The 20,758-nt window shown below is 43.7% G+C and overlaps 1 protein-coding gene across 1 annotated transcript in view; it reads right to left on the bottom strand.

The window, feature by feature from the left end:
- LOC126106432 (esterase FE4-like) overlaps positions 1-20,758 on the bottom strand; it is a 201,960-nt gene that overhangs the window by 51,481 nt on the left and 129,721 nt on the right. The window contains exons 6-7 of the mRNA XM_049912712.1: positions 15,076-15,250; positions 4,920-5,092 (exon numbers count right to left, since the gene is read on the bottom strand). Of these exons, the coding sequence (XP_049768669.1) occupies positions 4,920-5,092; positions 15,076-15,250 (348 nt within the window). The remainder of the gene's footprint in view (positions 1-4,919; positions 5,093-15,075; positions 15,251-20,758) is intronic.

Here is a 20,758-nt window from a genome sequence, read left to right as displayed (position 1 = left end):
TCATCATCATTTGTGAAAGTGGCGAGAATGGACTGTCTAAAGATTGAAAATTTGTACAGGCGCCGATAATCGCGCAGTTGAATGCCTCACAAACCAGACATCATCAGCAGTGGTAAAAAAAAAATGGTTCAAATGGCTCTGAGCACTATGGGAGTTAACTGCTGAGGTCATCAGTCCCCTAGAACTTAGAACTACTTAAACCTAACTAACCTAAGGACACCACACAGATCCATGCCCGAGGCAGGATTCGAACCTGCACCCGTAGTGGATGCGCGGTTCCAGACTGTAGCGCCTAGAACCGCTCGGCCACACCGGCCGGCAGCATTGGTCACGGAAATGTACGGTAGCAAGAAGACCGGGCTCCAAACATCCACGTGACGATACTAGGAAGGGAGACCATCGAGTTCGGTGTGCGACTGTAGCGCATCGTACTCTATCTGAAGCAGCAATATGAGCAGCAATCGGCACCACAGTAACACAACGAACTGTTAAAGATCGCTTACGTCATGGACAGCTCCAGACCAGATGCCCTGTAGCGTGAATTCCACTGAGCCCAAACCACCGCCATTTGCGGCTTTGGTGGTGTCGAGCGAGAGCTCATTGGAGGGCGAATGGGAGGTCTCCTGTTGTGTTTCCTGGTAAGAGCTGGCTCTGTCCCGGTGCCAGTGAAGGCCGTGTGTTGGTTAGGTGGACAGGTAAGCCGCTGCAGGCAGCCTGTCTGCTCCCTGGACACCTGGAGTTGTGGTCTGGAGTGCGATTTCGTTTGAAAGCAAGGGCAGTCTCGTGGTTATCACACACATCCCGACTGCAAATTTGTACACCAGCCTGGTGATTAGGCCTATTATGCTGCCATTCATGAACAGTATTCCAGGGATTGTTTTCCAACACGATAACGCTCGCCCATTGACTGCTGTTATAACCCAACACGCTCTACAGATTGTCGAAGTGTTTCTGAGCCATGCTCGCTCCCAGTTATGCGTTTTCGTGAACTTGGCTGTCTATCTGTGTTTGGTTTCCCGCCCTTGTCGCCGTTACTTCGTGGTTCTTCAGTAATATGTATCGATATTTGCGCCTTGTACCATCTTTGGTTTGGTGCATATACACTCCTGGAAATTGAAATAAGAACACCGTGAATTCATTGTCCCAGGAAGGGGAAACTTTATTGACACATTCCTGGGGTGAGATACATCACATGATCACACTGACAGAACCACAGGCACATAGACACGGGCAACAGAGCATGCACAATGTCGGCACTAGTACAGTGTATATCCACCTTTCGCAGCAATGCAGGCTGCTATTCTCCCATGGAGACGATCGTAGAGATGCTGGATGTAGTCCTGTGGAACGGCTTGCCATGCCATTTCCACCTGGCGCCTCAGTTGGACCAGCGTTCGTGCTGGACGTGCAGACCGCGTGAGACGACGCTTCATCCAGTCCCAAACATGCTCAATGGGGGACAGATCCGGAGATCTTGCTGGCCAGGGTAGTTGACTTACACCTTCTAGAGCACGTTGGGTGGCACGGGATACATGCGGACGTGCATTGTCCTGTTGGAACAGCAAGTTCCCTTGCCGGTCTAGGAATGGTAGAACGATGGGTTCGATGACGGTTTGGATGTACCGTGCACTATTCAGTGTCCCCTCGACGATCACCAGTGGTGTACGGCCAGTGTAGGAGATCGCTCCCCACACCATGATGCCGGGTGTTGGCCCTGTGTGCCTCGGTCGTATGCAGTCCTGATTGTGGCGCTCACCTGCACGGCGCCAAACACGCATACGACCATCATTGGCACCAAGACAGAAGCGACTCTCATCGCTGAAGACGACACGTCTCCATTCGTCCCTCCATTCACGCCTGTCGCGACACCACTGGAGGCGGGCTGCACGATGTTGGGGCGTGAGGGGAAGACGGCCTAACGGTGTGCGGGACCGTAGCCCAGCTTCATGGAGACGGTTGCAAATGGTCCTCGCCGATACCCCAGGAGCAACAGTGTCCCTAATTTGCTGGGAAGTGGCGGTGCGGTCCCCTACGGCACTGCGTAGGATCCTACGGTCTTGGCGTGCATCTGTGCGTCGTTGCGGTCCGGTCCCAGGTCGACGGGCACGTGCACCTTCCGCCGACCACTGGCGACAACATCGATGTACTGTGGAGACCTGACGCCCCACGTGTTGAGCAATTCGGCGGTACGTCCACCCGGCCTCCCGCATGCCCACTATACGCCCTCGCTCAAAGTCCGTCAACTGCACATACGGTTCACGTCCACGCTGTCGCGGCATGCTACCAGTGTTAAAGACTGCGATGGAGCTCCGTATGCCACGGCAAACTGGCTGACACTGACGGCGGCGGTGCACAAATGCTGCGCAGCTAGCGCCATTCGACGGCCAACACAGCGGTTCCTGGTGTGTCCGCTGTGCCGTGCGTGTGATCATTGCTTGTACAGCCCTCTCGCAGTGTCCGGAGCAAGTATGGTGGGTCTGACAGACCGGTGTCAATGTGTTCTTTTTTCCATTTCCAGGAGTGTATGTTTTAAAATTTTGAAGTTAATTATGTGGCTCAGCCATTGGTATTGCACATCGCTTATGTTGCTTCTTTAAATTATTTTATTTTATCTTAATTGGATTTTTATCTTGTTGATTTTTATGATTTCTTGCTGTTAATCATGCTGACCTTCTGCTTTAAATCTACGGTAATGTATTCTGAAGTTTTGAAATTTAATTGTGGCCCTCAGCCATTTGTGTTGCACCTTGCGTATGTCGCTTTTTGGGGTTTTAAATTGTTTTATTGCCGTCTTAATGGAAATTTTGATTTTTTTAAGATTTCTTGTTGGCCTTCTGCCTTTAAAGGTCTATGGTAATATATTCTAAAATCTTGGAACTTAATTGTTGGCCCTCAGCCATTTGTATTGCATTTTGCGTATGTTGGTTTGGAATTATTTTATTGCTACCTTAATTGGATTTTTATCTTGTTAAGATTTCTTTTTGGAGGCCTTCAGCCGTGAAAGAGTTGCATTCGGTAAAGATTCGGCTATGTGCCGCTTTGGTTGTAAGGATTATTAAATTACGATAAATGACAATTAGAAGCAGAAACTGACCTCACCGCTTGGCGCTTTCCACAACCCTGTTACCTGTTCCGCCGAGCGGCTATAGCGGGCGTGTCAGTTCCTTGGCCTACCCGATCACCAGACTGTTCTCCAATCGAAAAGGACATCATCAGAAGACAACTCCACCACCATCCACAAAAAGCATTCATCGTCTCCGTATTGACTGACCGAGTGGAACATTCTTCATGCAGCACCTGTACGACACGATGGATGCAGCTTGTATGCTACCCTTCAACATTCTGGCTATTACACCGGTTATTAATGTGCCAGCGCTTCACACTTGCAATGGCTTACCTCGCGATTACATTAATCTGTAATCTTGGAACGTAATCACTTAAATACGTTACGTAGACAAATGCATTCCCGGAACATCGCTACTCTACATTAATCATTTACTGGTTTAGGATATTTTCAATCAGTTTATTATACAAATTCTGTCTTTTGAAATCCAAGGATGCAAATGGTTCAAATGGCTCTGAGCAATATGGGACTTAACATCTGAGGTCATAAGTCCCCTAGAACTTAGAACTACTTAAGGGGTTCCGGAAAGGCTCAAAATCATGAAAAGTTCAATTTTTACTTTTTTGCGTTTTCTGAATCTGCAGACTATTACCTTTTAATAGATATATAATTTATTCAATTCCGAAGACTACAACTATTTTTAAATTGTTTTTGAAATGTGTTTTACATGGGCGTGACCCACTGTGGCGCTGTTAAACTGCTGTCAAATGGTGTTATTATTAACGTCCGTGTTCATCAGGTACATTTTAGTGATTTTAGATGAAGTATGTGTTGTGGATAACCTGTGATGGTTCAATATATATCGCTGGTGTGATTCTCGATTGTTTCATGTTTATTTACTCTGTCGTTATCTCGAAAATATTCGTAATTAATTCTGTTTCTTGAGTCTCTGTTTTGTTGAAGTATAATAATGAGTAAAAGTAAAGTTTTTACAAATCCTCTGAAGGCTTTTAAGAAAAGGAGAAATGTTGGAAAGCCAAATATGGGAATGAAGATAGGTTCTAACATGGTACGACCGATGCTTGCTTTAGACAAGGAACGCCTTCGGGCTGCAGACAGGGCTGTAACGAGTCTAGAAATACAAGCAAGAGTAAACAGGAGGAGGAACAAGAGGAAGCTGGAGGAGGAGTTTGCAGAGGATGAAGATAATCCATCCTATGGACCTGGAATGCACTAAAAAGTTAATCCAATCTTTGTCGCTCGATTCCCAAAACTTTTATTTTCTCATACTAATTACATGTTTTCTAAGGATCTTCCAAACATATTTGTTTCAAACTTTCAGTAAATGTTACACAGTACCTTCTGCGTAATTTAACACAGCGTTTTTCCAAAAAACTGTATGTTTTTGAATATATAAATAAAAAATTGCAAAAAAATGTTGTGAATTTTCATTACAATTGAAAAAAAATCATCTTTAATAACTGAACTAAAATTTTGTAAAATCCCTGTGTTAAGTTGTAGTCCATATTCCAATAAATAATCTGTAAAAAGTTCAACTTCCTACCTCAAACACTTTGTGAGGAAAGATGTAATTTATAAGCGTTATTTTAACATTGCAAGTATAGGGCGTTCCGGAACCCCTTAAACCTAACTAAGCTAAGGACATCACACACATCCATGCCCGAGCAGGATTCGAACCTGCGACCGTAGCAGTCGCGTGGTTGCGGACTGAAGCGCCTAGAACCACTCGGCCACAGCGGCCGGCTCCAAGGATGCAGCCAGAGGCTATAACCTGGTCGAACATAGCTTTACAGGTGGTCAGGTGACCGTGTCTTGACAACAGAGGAAAACTCACTGCGCAGAGGTCAAGCTTGGTGTCGGGTCCGATGTCGCGGTCCCCGAAGTAGAAGCGCCGTATCTGCTCGGCTACGGCGTCCCTGTCTGCTTCAGGGCAGCGCAGGTTGGTGGGGATGAGCAGGCGGGGGTTCTCAGCGTAGCTGGACGCGTGGATCGAGAACGGTGGCCCATCTGCGGAATGGAGAGAACATCGAATCAGATCAGTCGTACTGTCGTAACATCTGCATTTACATCCACGTCTATGCGCTGAAAAGCACTATGAATTGCATAAGAGACGAAATTCTCCTTTTTCAAGAAGAACCTACACTACTGGCCATTGAAATTGCTAGACCACGAAGATGACGTGCTACAGACGCGAAATTTAACCGACAGGAAGAAGATGCTGTGATATGCAAATAATTAGCTTTCCAGAGCATTCACACAAGGTTGGCGCCGGTGACAAAACCTGCAACGTGCTGACATGAGGAAAATTTCCAACCGATTTCTCATACACAAACAGCAGTTGACCGCCGTTGCCTGGTGAAACGTTGTTGTGATGCCTCGTGTAAGGAGGAGGAATGCGTACTATCACGTTTCCGACTTTGACAACAGCGATTGCGGTTTATCGTATCGCGACATGGGTTCAGGAGGGTAATACGGAACGCCGTGCTGGATCCCAACGGCCTCGTATCACTAGCACTCGAGATCACAGGAGTCTTATCCACATGCCTGTAACGAATCGTGCACCCACGTCTCGATCCCTGAGTCAACAGATGCGAACGTTTGCAAGACAACAATCATCTGCACGAACAGTTGGACGACGTTTGCAGCAGCATGGGCTATCAGCTCGTAGACCATGGCTGCGGTTACCCTTGACGCTGCATCACAGACAGGAGCACCTGCGATGGTGTACTCAATGACGTACCTGGGTGCACGAATGGCAAAACGTCTTTTTTTTCGGATGAATCCAGGTTCTGTTTACAGCATCATGATGGTCGCATCCGTGTTTGGCGACTTCGGGGTGAACACACATTGGAAGCGTGTATTCGTCATCGCCATACTGGCGTATCACGAGGCGTGATGGTATGGGGTGCCATTGGTTACGCGTCTCGGTCACCTCTTGTTCGCATTGACGGTACTTTGAACAGTGGACGTTACATTTCAGATGTGTTACGACCCGTGGTTCTACCGTTCATTGACATCCCTGCGAAACCCCTACATTTCAGAAGGATAATGCACGACCGCATGTTGCAGGTCCTGTACGGGCCTTTCTGGATACAGAAAATGTTCGACTGCTACCCTGACCTGCACATTCTCCAGATCTCTCACCAACTAAAAACGTCTGGTCAATGGTGGCCGATCAACTAGCTCGTCACAATACGCCAGTCACTACTCTTGATGAACTGTGGTATCGTGTGGTAGCTGCAACAGCAGCTGTACCTGTAGACGCCATCCAAGCTCTGTTTGACTCAATGTCCAGGGGTATCAAGGCCGTTATTACTGCCAGAGGTGGTTGTTCTGGGTACTGATTTCTCAGGATCTATGCACCCAAATTACGTGAAAATGTAATCACATGTCAGTTGTAGTATAATATATTTGTCCAATGAATACCCGTTCATCATCTGCATTTCTTCTTGGTGTTGCAATTTTAATGGCCAGTTGTGTAATTAGCCTACTCTTGTCCTCACAGTCAAATGGTTCAAATAGCTCTGAGCGCTGTGGGACTTAACTGCTGAGGTCATCAGTCCTCTAGAACTTAGAACTACTTAAAGCTAACTAACGTAAGGACATCACACACATCCATTCCCGAGGCAAGATTCGAACGTGCGACCGTAGCGGCCGCGTGGTTCTAGAATGTAGCGCCTAGAACCGCTTGGCCACACCAGCCTGCTCTTCATAGTCCCTGTGAATCATAAGACATCTCGGAAAAACTTGCATTGTGCTAAAGGGCAAAAACTGTAGGAGAAGACACTGTTTGGAAAACGTGAATCAAATAGTCGAGAACATAAAGCGCAAGTGCTAGTCTTATTTGAAGACCTTCAGAGAGGAGAAGAAGCCGCGGTGGGCAGCATCAAACCAATGAGAAGACTGATGACACGAAAACAGTACATACGTGACTCTACATTACGCGATTTACTGTTGTAACAAGTAATTCGTTACGACAATGCAGTTTGTTGGGTTCCATACCGCAGTCGGTAGAAACGGCACCCATACAGAATCACCTTATAGTTCGTCGGTCTCTTAAGAAACTTTCTTCCGAAGAACCGGTACAGGTATGAAGGTGAAATTTATGTCACATTCTAACATCTACTGTTCCTTGGTGGTGTGAAAAAATTAAGCTTCTAAGTAAATTCAAACAGTAGATACGGTCATTCATGTCACATATTTCGATACTTGCAAAGTTACCAAAAGCTATAGGGAGCTTCCCGTTGACTAGAAACATGATATTTGACAAGAACGAAGGTTTCACAGTACAAGTGAAGGAAAGATAGGAAAACTCCTAAAACAATTAATTTGTAATTAAAAGTTTTATTTATTTATTTTGCGAATTATTGCCCGTCATTACGTATGTCTGTTCACCTGCTAAGACCACGCTCTTCTCAGAAATAGGTTGAAATTTATGTCAAATATTAAGGTTTGCGGCGTCTTGGCGGTGTCAAAACTTTAAGCTTTGAAGTAAATGCAGTCAGAATATTTGGCTGCCTGTGAAGATCGCCTTTTTTCTCATGATTGGTTAGAGGTATCACGTTGAAACGTATGTCAAACGCTGAAGTCAACGGTTTGTTGGCGGTGTAAATAATTTAAGCTTCAAAATCAATGCACTCTAATGACACTAAGTAAGTCACATATTTTGATACTCGCAAACTCACTCTTCAAAACATAGAGATGAATTATCTAGATATTTGTTGGCGCAGGTGGTCCAGAGGCAAAGTGCATGCCAGTAAACTGTGAAGTAGCGGGATCGAGTCTCGGACGGACTACGAATTTTTCAGTCTTCGTTTTGTGAAGAGTCGCCACGAAGTACAACTGGTTTGGATTCCACATATTAAACTGTAGGTCCCGTTTTGCCGGTTGGACGCCTGGGGTAGGCAAGTCGCCGAAACGGCGTCCAACAGAAAGACTTGTACCAGGCTATTGACACACAAGGTATCATTATCGTTACCTATATGCCGGAAGGCTATAATTAAATTTTCCCTGTTTAACACGTAACAACATGGAAACTAATTACCGTACAAGGACCAAACTTGGTGGAATTAATGTCAAGTATATGGGGAAGAGAAACAATGCAGAATCACTTCAATTGAAACACTTTTAATGTGCTACAGAAGAGCACAATATGGCTTCCATCAGTACCCAGAAGAGTATGAAAGCCCAGGAATGCATTCTGCACAGTAGAAATAAGTATGCGCGTGGGAATGCTGACTCCCTCTCTTGATATGCTGCGCTTCAGATCGGCACATGTGTGAATGTCCCCCTGGCAAACCCTGTCCTTTGGGTAGCCCCACAGCCAGAAATCATAGGCAGTGAGATCTAAATCTACATCTACATCTACATCCATACTCCGCAAGCCACCTGACGGTGTGTGGCGGAGGGTACCCTGAGTACCTCTATCGGTTCTCCCTTCTATTCCAGTCTCGTATTGTTCGTGGAAAGAAGGATTGTCGGTATGCGTCTGTGTGGGCTCTAATCTCTCTGATTTTATCCTCATGGTCTCTTTGCGAGATATACGTAGGAGGGCGCAATATACTGCTTGACTCCGCGGTGAAGGTATGTTCTCGAAACTTCAACAAAAGCCCGTACCGAGCTACTGAGCGTCTCTCCTGCAGAGTCTTCCACTGGAGTTTATCTATCATCTCCGTAACGCTTTCGTGATTACTAAATGATCCGGTAACGAAGCGCGCTGCTCTACGTTGGATCTTCTCTATCTCTTCTATCAACCCTATCTTGTACGGATGCCACACTGCTGAGCAGTATTCAAGCAGTGGGCGAACAAGCGTACTGTATCCTACTTCCTGTGTTTTCGGATTGCATTTCCTTACGATTCTTCCAATGAATCTCAGTCTGGCATCTGCTTTACCGACGATCAACTTTATATGATCATTCCATTTTAAATCACTCCTAATGCGTACTCCCAAATAATTTATGGAATTAACTGCTTCCAGTTGCTAGCCTGCTATACTGTAGCTAAATCTTTGTTTCTATGTATTCGCAGCACATTACACTTGTCTACATTGAGATTCAATTGCCATTCCCTGCACCATGCGTCAATTTGCTGCAGATCCTCCTGCATTTCAGTACAATTTTCCATTGTTACAACCTCTCGATATACCACAGCATCATCCGCAAAAAGCCTCAGTGAACTTCCGATGTCATCCACAAGGTCATTTATGTACATTGTGAATAGCAACGGTCCTACGACACTCCCCTGCGGCACACCTGAAGTCACTCTTACTTCGGAAGACTTCTCTCCATTGAGAATGAGATACTGCGTTCTGTTATCTAGGAACTCTTCAATCCAATCACACAGTTGGTCTGACAGTCCATATGCTCTTACTTTGTTCATTAAACGACTGTGGGAAACTGTATCGAACGCATTGCGGAAGAAACACGGCATCTACCTGGGAACGCGTGTCTATGACCTTCTGAGTCTCGTGGACGAATAGCGCGAGCTGGGTTTCACACGATCGTCTTTTTCGAACCTCATGCTGATTCCTACACAGTAGATTTCTAGTTTCCAGAAAAGTCATTATACTCGAACATAATACGTGTTCCAAAATTCTACAACTGATAGGCGTTAGAGATATAGGCCTGTAGTTCTGCACATCTGTTCGACGTCCCTTCTTGAAAACGGGGATGACCTGTGCCCTTTTTCCAATCCCTTGGAACGCTACGCTCTTCTAGAGACCTACGGTACACCACAGCAAGATCAGGTGATCGTGCCGGCCAAGCATCTGGAAACGATCGGCTGATAATTAGATCTTTTCTAAATGTGTTTCGAAGAAGCAGGTGAACTTCATGAGCGATATGTGGTTGGGCCCCATCTTGCTTGAAAACTGTTGAGTTCTACGCGTCTTTCTCGTGTAGGGCGGGTATGACACGCTGGTGAAGCATATCGCAGTAACGCCGGCCAGTCACACTGCGCGTCTTTGGTCCTTGAGCGCCAAGCTGTTCAAAAAAGAATGGTCCAATGATGAACGTAGCCGTGAAGCCACACCACACGGTGACACGTTCACCGTACAGGGGAAATTTATGCTCAGTGACTGGAGGTGAAAATCCCCATACTCGGCAACTCTGTGTGTTCACGCTCACCCCTCAGAGAAAAATGAGCTTGTCAACTTGAATCCTTGCGAAAAAGTGAAGTCAACATGTCGTTGTGCATCCTGTGGTGCAAGCTGCTGTACGGTACGGATTTTGCACCGATACCATTTGAGAATCTACATCTACATCTACATTTATACTCCGCAAGCCACCCAACGGTGTCTGGCGGAGGGCACTTTACGTGCCATTGTCATTACCTCCCTTTCCTGTTCCAGTCGCGTATGGTTCGCGGGAAGAACGACTGTCTGAAAGCCTCCGTGCGCGCTCTAATCTCTCTAATTTTACATTCGTGATCTCCTCGGGAGGTATAAGTAGGGAGAAGCAATATATTCGATACCTCATCCAGAAACGCACCCTCTCGAAACCTGGCGAGCAAGCTACACCGCGATGCAGAGCGCCTCTCTTGCAGAGTCCGCCACTTGAGTTTGTTAAACATCTCCGTAAGACTATCATGGTTACCAAATAAACCTGTGACGAAACGCGCCGCTCTTCTTTGGATCTTCTCTATCTCCTCCGTCAACCCGATCTGGTACGGATCCCACACTGATGAGCAATACTCAAGTATAGGTCGAACGAGTGTTTTGTAAGCCACTTCCTTTGTTGATGGACTACATTTTCTAAGGACTCTCCCAATGAATCTCAACCTGGTACCCGCCTTACCAACAATTAATTTTATATGATCATTCCACTTCAAATCGTTCCGCACGTATACTCCCAGATATTTTACAGAAGTAACTGCTACCAGTGTTTGTTCTGCTATCATATAATCATACACTAAAGGATCCTTCCTTCTATGTATTCGCAATACATTACATTTGTCTATGTTAAGGGTCAGTTGCCACTCCCTGCACCAAGTGCCTATCCGCTGCAGATCTTCCTGCATTTCGCTACAATTTTCTAATGCTGCAACTTCTCTGTATACTACAGCATCATCCGCAAAAAGCCGCATGGAACTTCCGACACTATCTACTAGGTCATTTATATATATTGTGAAAAGCAATGGTCCCATAACACTCCCCTGTGGCACGCCAGAGGTTACTTTAACGTCTGTAGACGTCTCTCCGTTGATAACAACATGCTGTGTTCTGTTTGCTAAAAGCTCTTCAATCCAGCCACACAGCTGGTCTGATATTCCGTAGGCTCTCACTTTGTTTATCAGGCGACAGTGCGGAACTGTATCGAAAGCCTTCCGGAAGTCAAGAAAAATAGCAACTACCTGGGAGCCTGTATCTAATATTTTCTGGGTCTCATGAACAAATAGAGCGAGTTGGGTCTCACACGATCGCTGTTTCCGGAATCCATGTTGATTCCTACATAGTAGATTCAGAGTTTCCAAAAACGACATGATACTCGAGCAAAAAACGTGTTCTAAAATTCTACAACAGATTGACGTCAGAGATATAGGTCTATAGTTCTGCGCATCTGCTCGACGACCTTCTTGAACATCTTCCGTACAGTGGACCACGGGATGTTCAACTGTCGTGACACAGCACGCGCACTGCCTGACGATCGGGAATTGCGCGCAGCGTTGTCTGCCATGGCAACAGCGATTTCCTCAACCACCTGTGGTTCAACCTGTCGTCGGCCTCTTCCCGGAGCGACGCTCCAGTTGATTCGAACTTCTTTAGCATTCAGCCGGCGATATTCGCGAAGTGCAGCTGCAGCATTACTGTTGTTTTGATAATACAGCTTCATCAATAATGCCCTGCTCCTATTGTCCAAGCTCGTGTTGGCACGTCAACAAGTGCACTGCGACTGGTCAGGTGTGGGAGATCATGAATCACGATGACTGATCACGGCACCTGGTGGCCATAACTGGAACTGGACGGTGGCGCTGTGACAGTCGCGCACCCCATAGTCTGGACATCAAAGTTGCCAAGTTTGGTACTCGGAAAGGCAAACCTACGTTTCTAGCATTTGTAGACTTAGAGAAAGCTTTTGACAATGTTGATTGGAATACTGTCTTTCAAATTCTGGAGGTGGCAGGGGTAAAATACAGGCAGCGAAAGGCTATTTACAATTTGTACAGAAAGCAGATGGCAGTTATAAGAGTCGAGGGGCATGAAAGGAAAGCAGTGCTGGGAAGGGAGTGAGACAGGGTTGTAGCCTATCCCCGATGTTATTCAATCTGTATATTGAGCAAGCAATAAAGGAAAGAAAAGAAAAGTTCGGAGTAGGTATTAAAATCCACGGAGAAGAAATAAAAACCTTGAGGTTCGCCGATGACATTGTAATTCTGTCAGAGACAGCAAAGGACTTGGAAGAGCAGCTGAAGGAATGGACAGTGTCTTGAAAGGAGGGTATAAGATGAACACCAACAAAAGCAAAACGATGATAATGGAATGTAGTCGAATTAAGTCGGGTGATGCTGAGGGAATTAGATGAGGAAATGAGATACTTAAAGTAGTAAAGGAGTTTTGCTATTTGGGGAGCAAAATAACTGATGAAGGTTGAAGTAGAGAGGATATAAAATGTAGACTGGCAATGGTAGGGAAAGCGTTTCTGAAGAAGAAAAATTTGTTAACATGAGTATAGATTTAAATGTCAGGAAGTCGTTTCTGAAAGTATGTGTATGGAGTGTAGCCATGTATGGCAGTGAAACGTGGACGATAAATAGTTTAGACAAGAAGATCACATACCTAATGAGGAGGTATTGAATAGAATTGGGGAGAGGAGCAGCTTGTGGCACAACTTGACTAGAAGAAGGGATCGGTTGGTAGGACATGTTCTGAGACATCGAGGGATCACCAATTTAGTATGGAGGGCAGCGTGGAGGGTAAAAATCATAGAGGGAGACCATGAGATGAATACACTAAGCAGATTAAGAAGGATGTAGGCTGCAGTAGGTACTGGGAGACGAAGAAGCTTGCACAGGATAGAGTAGCGTGGAGAGCTGCATCAAACCAGTCTCAGGACTGAAGGCCACAACAACAACAACGGTATTTAGTTTCCGTGTTATAACGTTTTAAAGATGGAAAGCTTAATTATAACCACTTGGTTCGTAATTAAGCTGGTATGCAACCCTCAGAGCGTGAGTCCTACTCCAGCTTGTCCGGTTTTTCGTTATGGAATCGCAATTCTATCGTAAAATTATTCGTATTTTCCATACGTAGAACTTTTCTTACATGAGCGCTTGGAATCATAATGATGTGTTCTGATGTGCACTGATAATTAAGTTAATTATTTTGTTTACATCACTTAGTTGACAGGAGTGGACATTTGGCAGGCACTTTCATACATTTTCCACTAAGATTCGGTTAAGTTCAGAACCTACGCCCTATTTCCGAGCCCTTTACGTAAATTATCAGGTTGTCAAGTGACTTGCTGAGAAGAGGTTTCAGGAGTGATGCCCTCTCCGTCTAATAGGCGCTGCTCATGCATGGCTGTTTATATCTTTGGGCGGGTTACTGACATCTCTGAAGAGTCAATGAGACTATGTCTGTGATGCAATATCCACAGTCAATGTCTGTCTTCAGGAGTTCTGGGAACCAGGGTGATGCAAAACTGTTTTTGATGTGTGTAAATGGAGTAATATACCAATATTACTCTGGATGTGTCACTATTCTTAAGAATTGGGACGATTTAATGTACTATCGGATCAAATGTATCTGGACACCTCTATGTGATACAGAACTGTCCACTAGAGTTCATTAGAGGTGGGCCCATCAGATTAAAAGACTCAGAGTGTATTGTGTTGTCATCAGAGAAGCAGCAACAGTAGAATGGGACAGCCAGGAGAGCCCAGCGGTCAGGATATCAGCTGAGAAACAGATTCAGCAGGGACATATGAACCCCGCCAATGTTGACTGTCGATGAGGAAATTGTGAAGTGGAAACTGGATGGAACAACCACAGCTATACCAGGACAAGAGAGACCTCATGTAGTAATGGACAAGTTGTGGAATGTCATTGTAAACAATTCGGACAAAATGAGCATTAGAAATCACTCGGGAGTCCCAAAATGCTACCAGCAGTCCAGGTGCCACAGTTACTGTGGGTACAGAGTTGAGAAGAATATGGTACAATCGTCGAGCAGCTCCCCATAAGCTACGCATTTCTGTAGCCCACGCTATGTGATGCTTGAGGTGTTGTAAAAAAGCGAATGACCTGAAATAAGTGACTTCGAGTGATGCATCATAGCATATCCAGTGGCAATCCTTTCCAAGGGTCTGAGTTTGGTGAATACCTGGAGAACGTCACCTGCCACCCTCTGTGGTATTAACAGTGAATTGCAGAGGAAGTGGTGTATAGTATGTGGTTTGTTTCTATGGTTACAGTGCTCTTTCCTTATTGTGCTTATGTAAAATCTAAATACAGAAGGATAGGAACTCATTTTGCAGCGTCGTGTACTGTGTACCGTAGAGGAACGGCTCAGACATGATGATCGTTTGTATCAGCGTGACACTGCACCTTAACATAAAGCATTTTCTGTGAGGAAATGGTTTGTGGACGACAACATTCCTGAAACGCGCTGGCCTACCCTGGGACCCGACTTTAATCCATTGGAACACCTTTGGGATGAGTTAGAACATCCAACATGACTACCTTGTCTGGTTTCCGATCTCAAGGAAGAATGGGCTACCATTCCACCACAAACATTTTTTCATTGAAAGTGTCCCAAACAGACTTCAAGCAATGATAAAGGTGATTAGGAGACACATCCCAAATCAATGTCCACCAGTAAGTGTCCAGATACTTTTGATCAGTTTGCTCAAACATAACCTATTGAGTAACAGTTGCAATGCTGAGGCAACAGCAATCATTACAGTCTTTTTAGAATGGCGCGTACAATTCCGCTCTAGGGAGTGCCACAATGCACAGCTGACTCACTGTAGTATTCCTGTCACATGCACTGACCTCCAGCGAACACTGAGCCCTCGTGCGTGGCGACGCCTGTGATGAAAGGCACGTGCTGGAAGTCCCCAGAGAGCAGCAGCTGGGCAGGCTCCCTCGGGAAGAAGGCTCCACCTTCAGCATCAGCTGGCTCCACTGCTGTGCCCACAAATGGGAGTATCACACTGCGAGCCTTATCCTGCAACAACAGACGGTTATCAGGGGAAGAAGGCCACCACACTGCGTGTAGGGGCACCGCCTTGACAGCTCTGTGGTCTGTCCTAATGGTGGTTTCAAGAACTTTCCACACAAGCCAACACTGAAAACGTGAGCTGCTCAGAAAGTGTTTTTCACTGTCCCCACCAGTTACACAGTTCGACCGTTTCTGCATTTTGTATCAGAAACGTCTTTCCCAATTCTGTTTTAACTGCTTAAAGAAGTACAGCCAGCTATATGATTAAGATAAAGATAAAACCATAACTTCAACGAAATTCAGAAGAGAATTATGTGTACCCTGTCTTGAATGGAACAGTATGTTTTGAGTACACTAGTCATTCTGTGAATATGGGTTACTTCGTGACCTTACCCCTTGCGACTTACCAATTTATAACAAGAAGAGTTGTCAACGGGAAAAAGCAGCCAAAGTGCTGTTATTTCAACATTCTACAGCTCTTATGAGACTTAAAACGTTGGAAAATCTATATCATAGTTACTATGTACATTAGACACCACCTGTGACACAGCCATCAAGCATACAGTGATGTACCACTGTTTGCTGTAGCCTTGGCCGGCAAACGACACTTCCTCTGGAGGTTAAACGAAAACACTCTGCATCAGAAGATTCACTCCAGGTTGCTTCAAATGAACGTCGAGCAGCTGTCACCATACCCTGTGTCACTTGCTTCACTGAAGCTCCAAGCCAATATTTTTCTTCTTGATGGCTATTTAAGTCACTGCCCTCTTACTCTGCAGCCAGTGCCTGCTCCAGACGTATGCCAGCTTCAACTAACAGCCCATCAGTCAGAGTTCACAGCCCCAAGATGATAAAGGAATGTCTCACCTCAGTGTCCAAATAGTCATCTATAGCTCATCACAGATCATGGTGTTACAGATATCATCCAGCTTTCAGCAACATACTGATAGCTGCCGACTACGACTTGACAGACTTGGGCCACCCTCAAGTATCCTACTGCTCGCTGTTGACCGCAGCCCTGTGAACTTGGTCCATCATCAAGCGACCCAATGCAAATGAGTGAACCTGTCTTCATGTACGTAAGGAAAATTCCAGTGCAACATCACGACTGACTTTCAGCCTGAACTGTATTGGTATTCTGTTTATTAGATTATAAAATATTCAGTTGTCCCTTGCTGCATGGACACATCAATTATTCCTGTGTTGTTTTCCACAGTCATGAACGTTAAAATAGCAGTAGCCCATGCTGAACAACACCAGATGACGACTGCTACCGACAAAATGTGGGTTGTACGTATCTAAGGAAGCTGGTAACATAGCTGTCTAGTGCCATTTTTTGGGCAATGGGGAGGGTCATACAGACCAAAACAGTACACAATCCACATGATGGCTTTCACCACTAGGTATCCATTACAAACTTTGGTACTGGCCCCCACCACTGTGGTGCACAAACATGATGAACAATTGAACACCTGGTATTGATCCAAGAACCATGGCATCAGGTGGTATTTAAAGATGAGTGCAGGATGTTTACAAGTGCTGATAATCCTACCAGCAGAGTGTGGAGATTGTCAGGTATCATACACAAGGGTTAACACACAGCAAATAGTTTTTTATGATAATTTTAGGGCTGTGCAGCATCAAGAAAGCATCTTCACACCTGTCGTCCAGTTCCACATTTCGGTAATGGTTTCATCTTTTAAGAGGATCACGTACTTGCACAATGCACATAGCTAGCGTGTACTGTCCTTCAATTGTCAGGGATCAACCAAATAGAATTCCCTGTGATTCTGGCTCAAATGAATCCAATTCAGTAACTTTAGTACTAGTTGACAATTGCAGTTCATCACCACAGAAACCCTCCTCGCATACAGGGTGACACAGGAGTTGCTGTGGGTATTCTGACCCAAGCTGCGTTGTTGCCATATTTCCCCCTTTCCTATCCCCTTCCCTCCCACATTATGCTAACACTGATGTCACCATGCTTTGTTCCCAGTTTTCTCTCTTAAACCCCTCTGACGTAGACCAATTGCCCTTTGTATAAAACAGCAGGATATTTAAAAATTGGCAGGAAAATCACAATAGCCAGTTTTTACTCCTCATCCCTATGACATCGCTGTGGAAGTAGGGCCGTTGTTCTAAGAGTTAAATGGTGGGGCATCGTCCTATTGGTTAATAACACTGTGACATTTGTATTAAAGATACTGTTCCGGCCATCTGACTTCAGAACTGAAGATGGCGATCCAAGGTAGATGACGTGGGGATACTGCTCCAGCCTGTATGGTTGTCAGATTTACTAGGTATTTCTCGCTGTGGAAGTAGGGCTGGTGGGGCACTGTCCTATTGGTTGACAATACTGTGACTTATTAAAGATACTGTTTCAGCCATCTGACTTCAAAGCTGAAGATGGCAAGTCAAGGTGGAAGACATCATGATACTGCTCCAGCTTGAATGGTTGTCAGATTTACTAGGTTTTTCTCAAGCTTTTGATGTCAGAATCGAAGATGGTGGCCCAGAGATATTGGTGCAGCCTACATGGCTGTCAGATTTCCTAGGTTTTCTCCCATCTCAGAATCCAAAATGGTGGACCGAGGGATAATGGTACAACATGCATGGTTGTCAGATTTCATGCGTTCTGCGTTTAGAATATTGTCTTAAGTATAAAATGGTGGGAAACTCAAAAAGTCACTGCTTTCCCCAGTTCTATGACGTTACAGCTCTCTTGTCCTAAATACACAATAAGCATCAAAACTCGTTAATGGCAAATTTCACTTGACGCCTACAGCAACAACATCCATGAATAAACGACAGGAAGGCAGGCTTTACCCAGTAAAGGTGTTCAACGTACACTTCTGCATAAAGCTGTTCTTCAGAATTCTCCTCATAGTACAGTCTTCACCCATACACTGTGCACCTGTGTTTCTCCTATCACCTACCTACCATGTAATAAGTCAACCTTTCCTTAAATCTTGGAAACCAACGAAGAACTTTATTCGTGCAGCAACTATCCATTTGTCTCTCCCACTACCATTTAATTTACAGTGAGAACTGCTTTTTCCACTTGTGATGTAATTTCAGTTATTTGCTGGTTTTCACCTAAAATTGGTAAACAGGTCCATAACTACTTGAGCCATACTCTAAATTAACCTAATATTTCACACTGAGTTAGTAAACAGTATGTTACTTGATACTTTATTTTTGTATATAAGCTTATTTCGGCTTTATTGCCTTCATCAGTACATCTGCAACAGTCGCATTTATTTATATGTTACATGGTATATAATTTATAAACTATTTTTTTTTACATTGGATGTTGTACTCACGTCCTGACGTTGTAAACGGACATACGTCAATTGTATGTAAAGTGTAACTGCTGTTTGTAGTTTTTGGATGTAATATTTTTTCAGTAATGTTTTAAAATTTTCGAATGATTTGATACTATAATAGTTTTTTATTATTCTGACAGTCACAGAAATTCACGTTTTACAGCTGGTTTTTTTATTGAAAGGTATTGATGATGCTTTAGTTCGTGTATCTGTGGAACTGCCTTTGATGTGTTTGTAATCTCTGATGTTTTGCTATCCATTATCCCCAGATACAATTTCAATAATTTCTTTAACTGGATGTTGCTCATTTAGTGTATCGTCGGGGTAACCTTTAGTGTCTATGTATATTTCAAATTTCTCCAAGATATTGATGATTGCACCTTTTGGGATTTTGTGCAGGATGTGTAGCGCGTTTCCAATGTCGCCAACTTTGTATTTTTTAATTTTTGAGGTGTGTAATGAAGGTAGACTGGTTGTTATTTGGCTCTCTCGTGTGTTCTGCATCTGAATATGAAATTTCTTCCCGTCTATGCTATTTGAGTTTTCTGCAGTTGCTGCAGTTAATTCTGTAAATTCCAAGGTTTAAGTGTTTCCAGAGTGTGACTTTCCCTGAACGCAGTTTTGTGCTAATATTATTTGTTGTTATGAAGGCGAGTTTCAAGTTTGTATTTTTTAGTAGGACGTTTATTATACCGAATAATTTTCCCAAATAAGTTTGTTGGTGTGCAGGTGGTTTTCTTTTTTGACGTAGTTTCTCATATTAGTTTTATTTTATGATTCATGGAATCTTGTTTAAGGCATGTTTTTTGTTGTATGTCTGTGGAACGATGTTATCGTCATAACAGTATTTGTATGCGATGTATAGTAGTGAAGTTATTTCTTTATGTGTGGCCTCCTGTTCCAGTGGCAGATTTAGGAATGTGTTAATTATAGAATGAAAGAATGCAAATGTGTGAGATTTTGGATGTGAAGATGTACCGTATGGCTGATTATTCCATATGTAACAGTTGCTTTTAATTTGGTTTCGAAATTATGTTTGTAGATGTTGTTGGTTATTTTGTGAGCTCCGTTTTCTTTTTTCAAGTCCTATAATGAATTTAGTTTTAGATGTGAGTTATTGAAGTCCTGGTGTATTGTTTGTATGTCGTGATCACATCCTTGTATGAGTAGCAATGTGTCATCGACACAGTGGTAGTAGTAGAAATAGTTGAGAGCTGAAGAAATTTGTTTAGAGTCTACTAAGGAATACATTTGCTATGGTTCCAACACAATTGCTTCCCATAGCCTCACCATCTGGTTGTGTGTAAATTTTTTCGTTAAACTGGAAATAGTTATGCGAAAAGGTTACTTTGAGAAATTGTATTATTTCATGTATGCCTTCATATGGTTGTATTTTATGAGATTATGTTGTATAGTATCTATCGTTTCTTGTATAGGGATGTTATTGCAGATATTTGTAATGACAAGTGAAACAAAGTTAGCACTGTATGGGATTTGTATGTTCCTTAATGTTCTTATAAGTAACTTGGAATTTATTATGGTGTAGTTCTTCATCAACAGTTTCTTGAGTTTTGTATCCATAAGTTAGGCTGTTAATACCGTTAACAATCGGATTTATAGAAGCCAAAGGCTTTAATTGTCCGTAAAGTTTTGGGGTTCTTGATTTTATTACTATATGTGTTTTCGTCTTGTATTCAGAAACTGACAACATGAAAACACACTACAAATTCTGCACAAAAACCAAAAGTTACAGTCATGAATATTTTGAAGGGATTTAAAATAGACATACACCCTAAGGATTATCCTCACGATATATTAAATGAACAAACCGATATCATGCACACCTAGTTTAAAAAAAATTGAATACATCAATAACAATTCCATAGATAAACGAATTACAAGAACACAAATACTTTTGAGTAAACAACTAGCTATCAAACTTGAAATTCTGTGACTGTCAGAACAATACAAAATATATTATGGGTCCGTTTACAACGCCAGGATGTCAGTAGAACTCGAACGTAAAAAACCTTTATAAGTTATATGTTACGTAAAATACAAAGAAATGTGATTGCTTGCTGATGAACTGATGAAAGCAGTAACGCCAAAATAAGCTTATATACAAAAATAAAATATCAAGCAGTGCACTGTTTACTAATTATCTGTTTAATGTCCTACTGTGACATAA

Source organism: Schistocerca cancellata, chromosome 10, assembly GCF_023864275.1.
Source record: "Schistocerca cancellata isolate TAMUIC-IGC-003103 chromosome 10, iqSchCanc2.1, whole genome shotgun sequence".
NCBI classification, from domain to species: Eukaryota; Metazoa; Arthropoda; class Insecta; order Orthoptera; family Acrididae; genus Schistocerca; species Schistocerca cancellata.
Note: the sequence above shows the minus strand (reverse complement) of the source record. Positions and strands in the feature narration are given on the sequence as shown.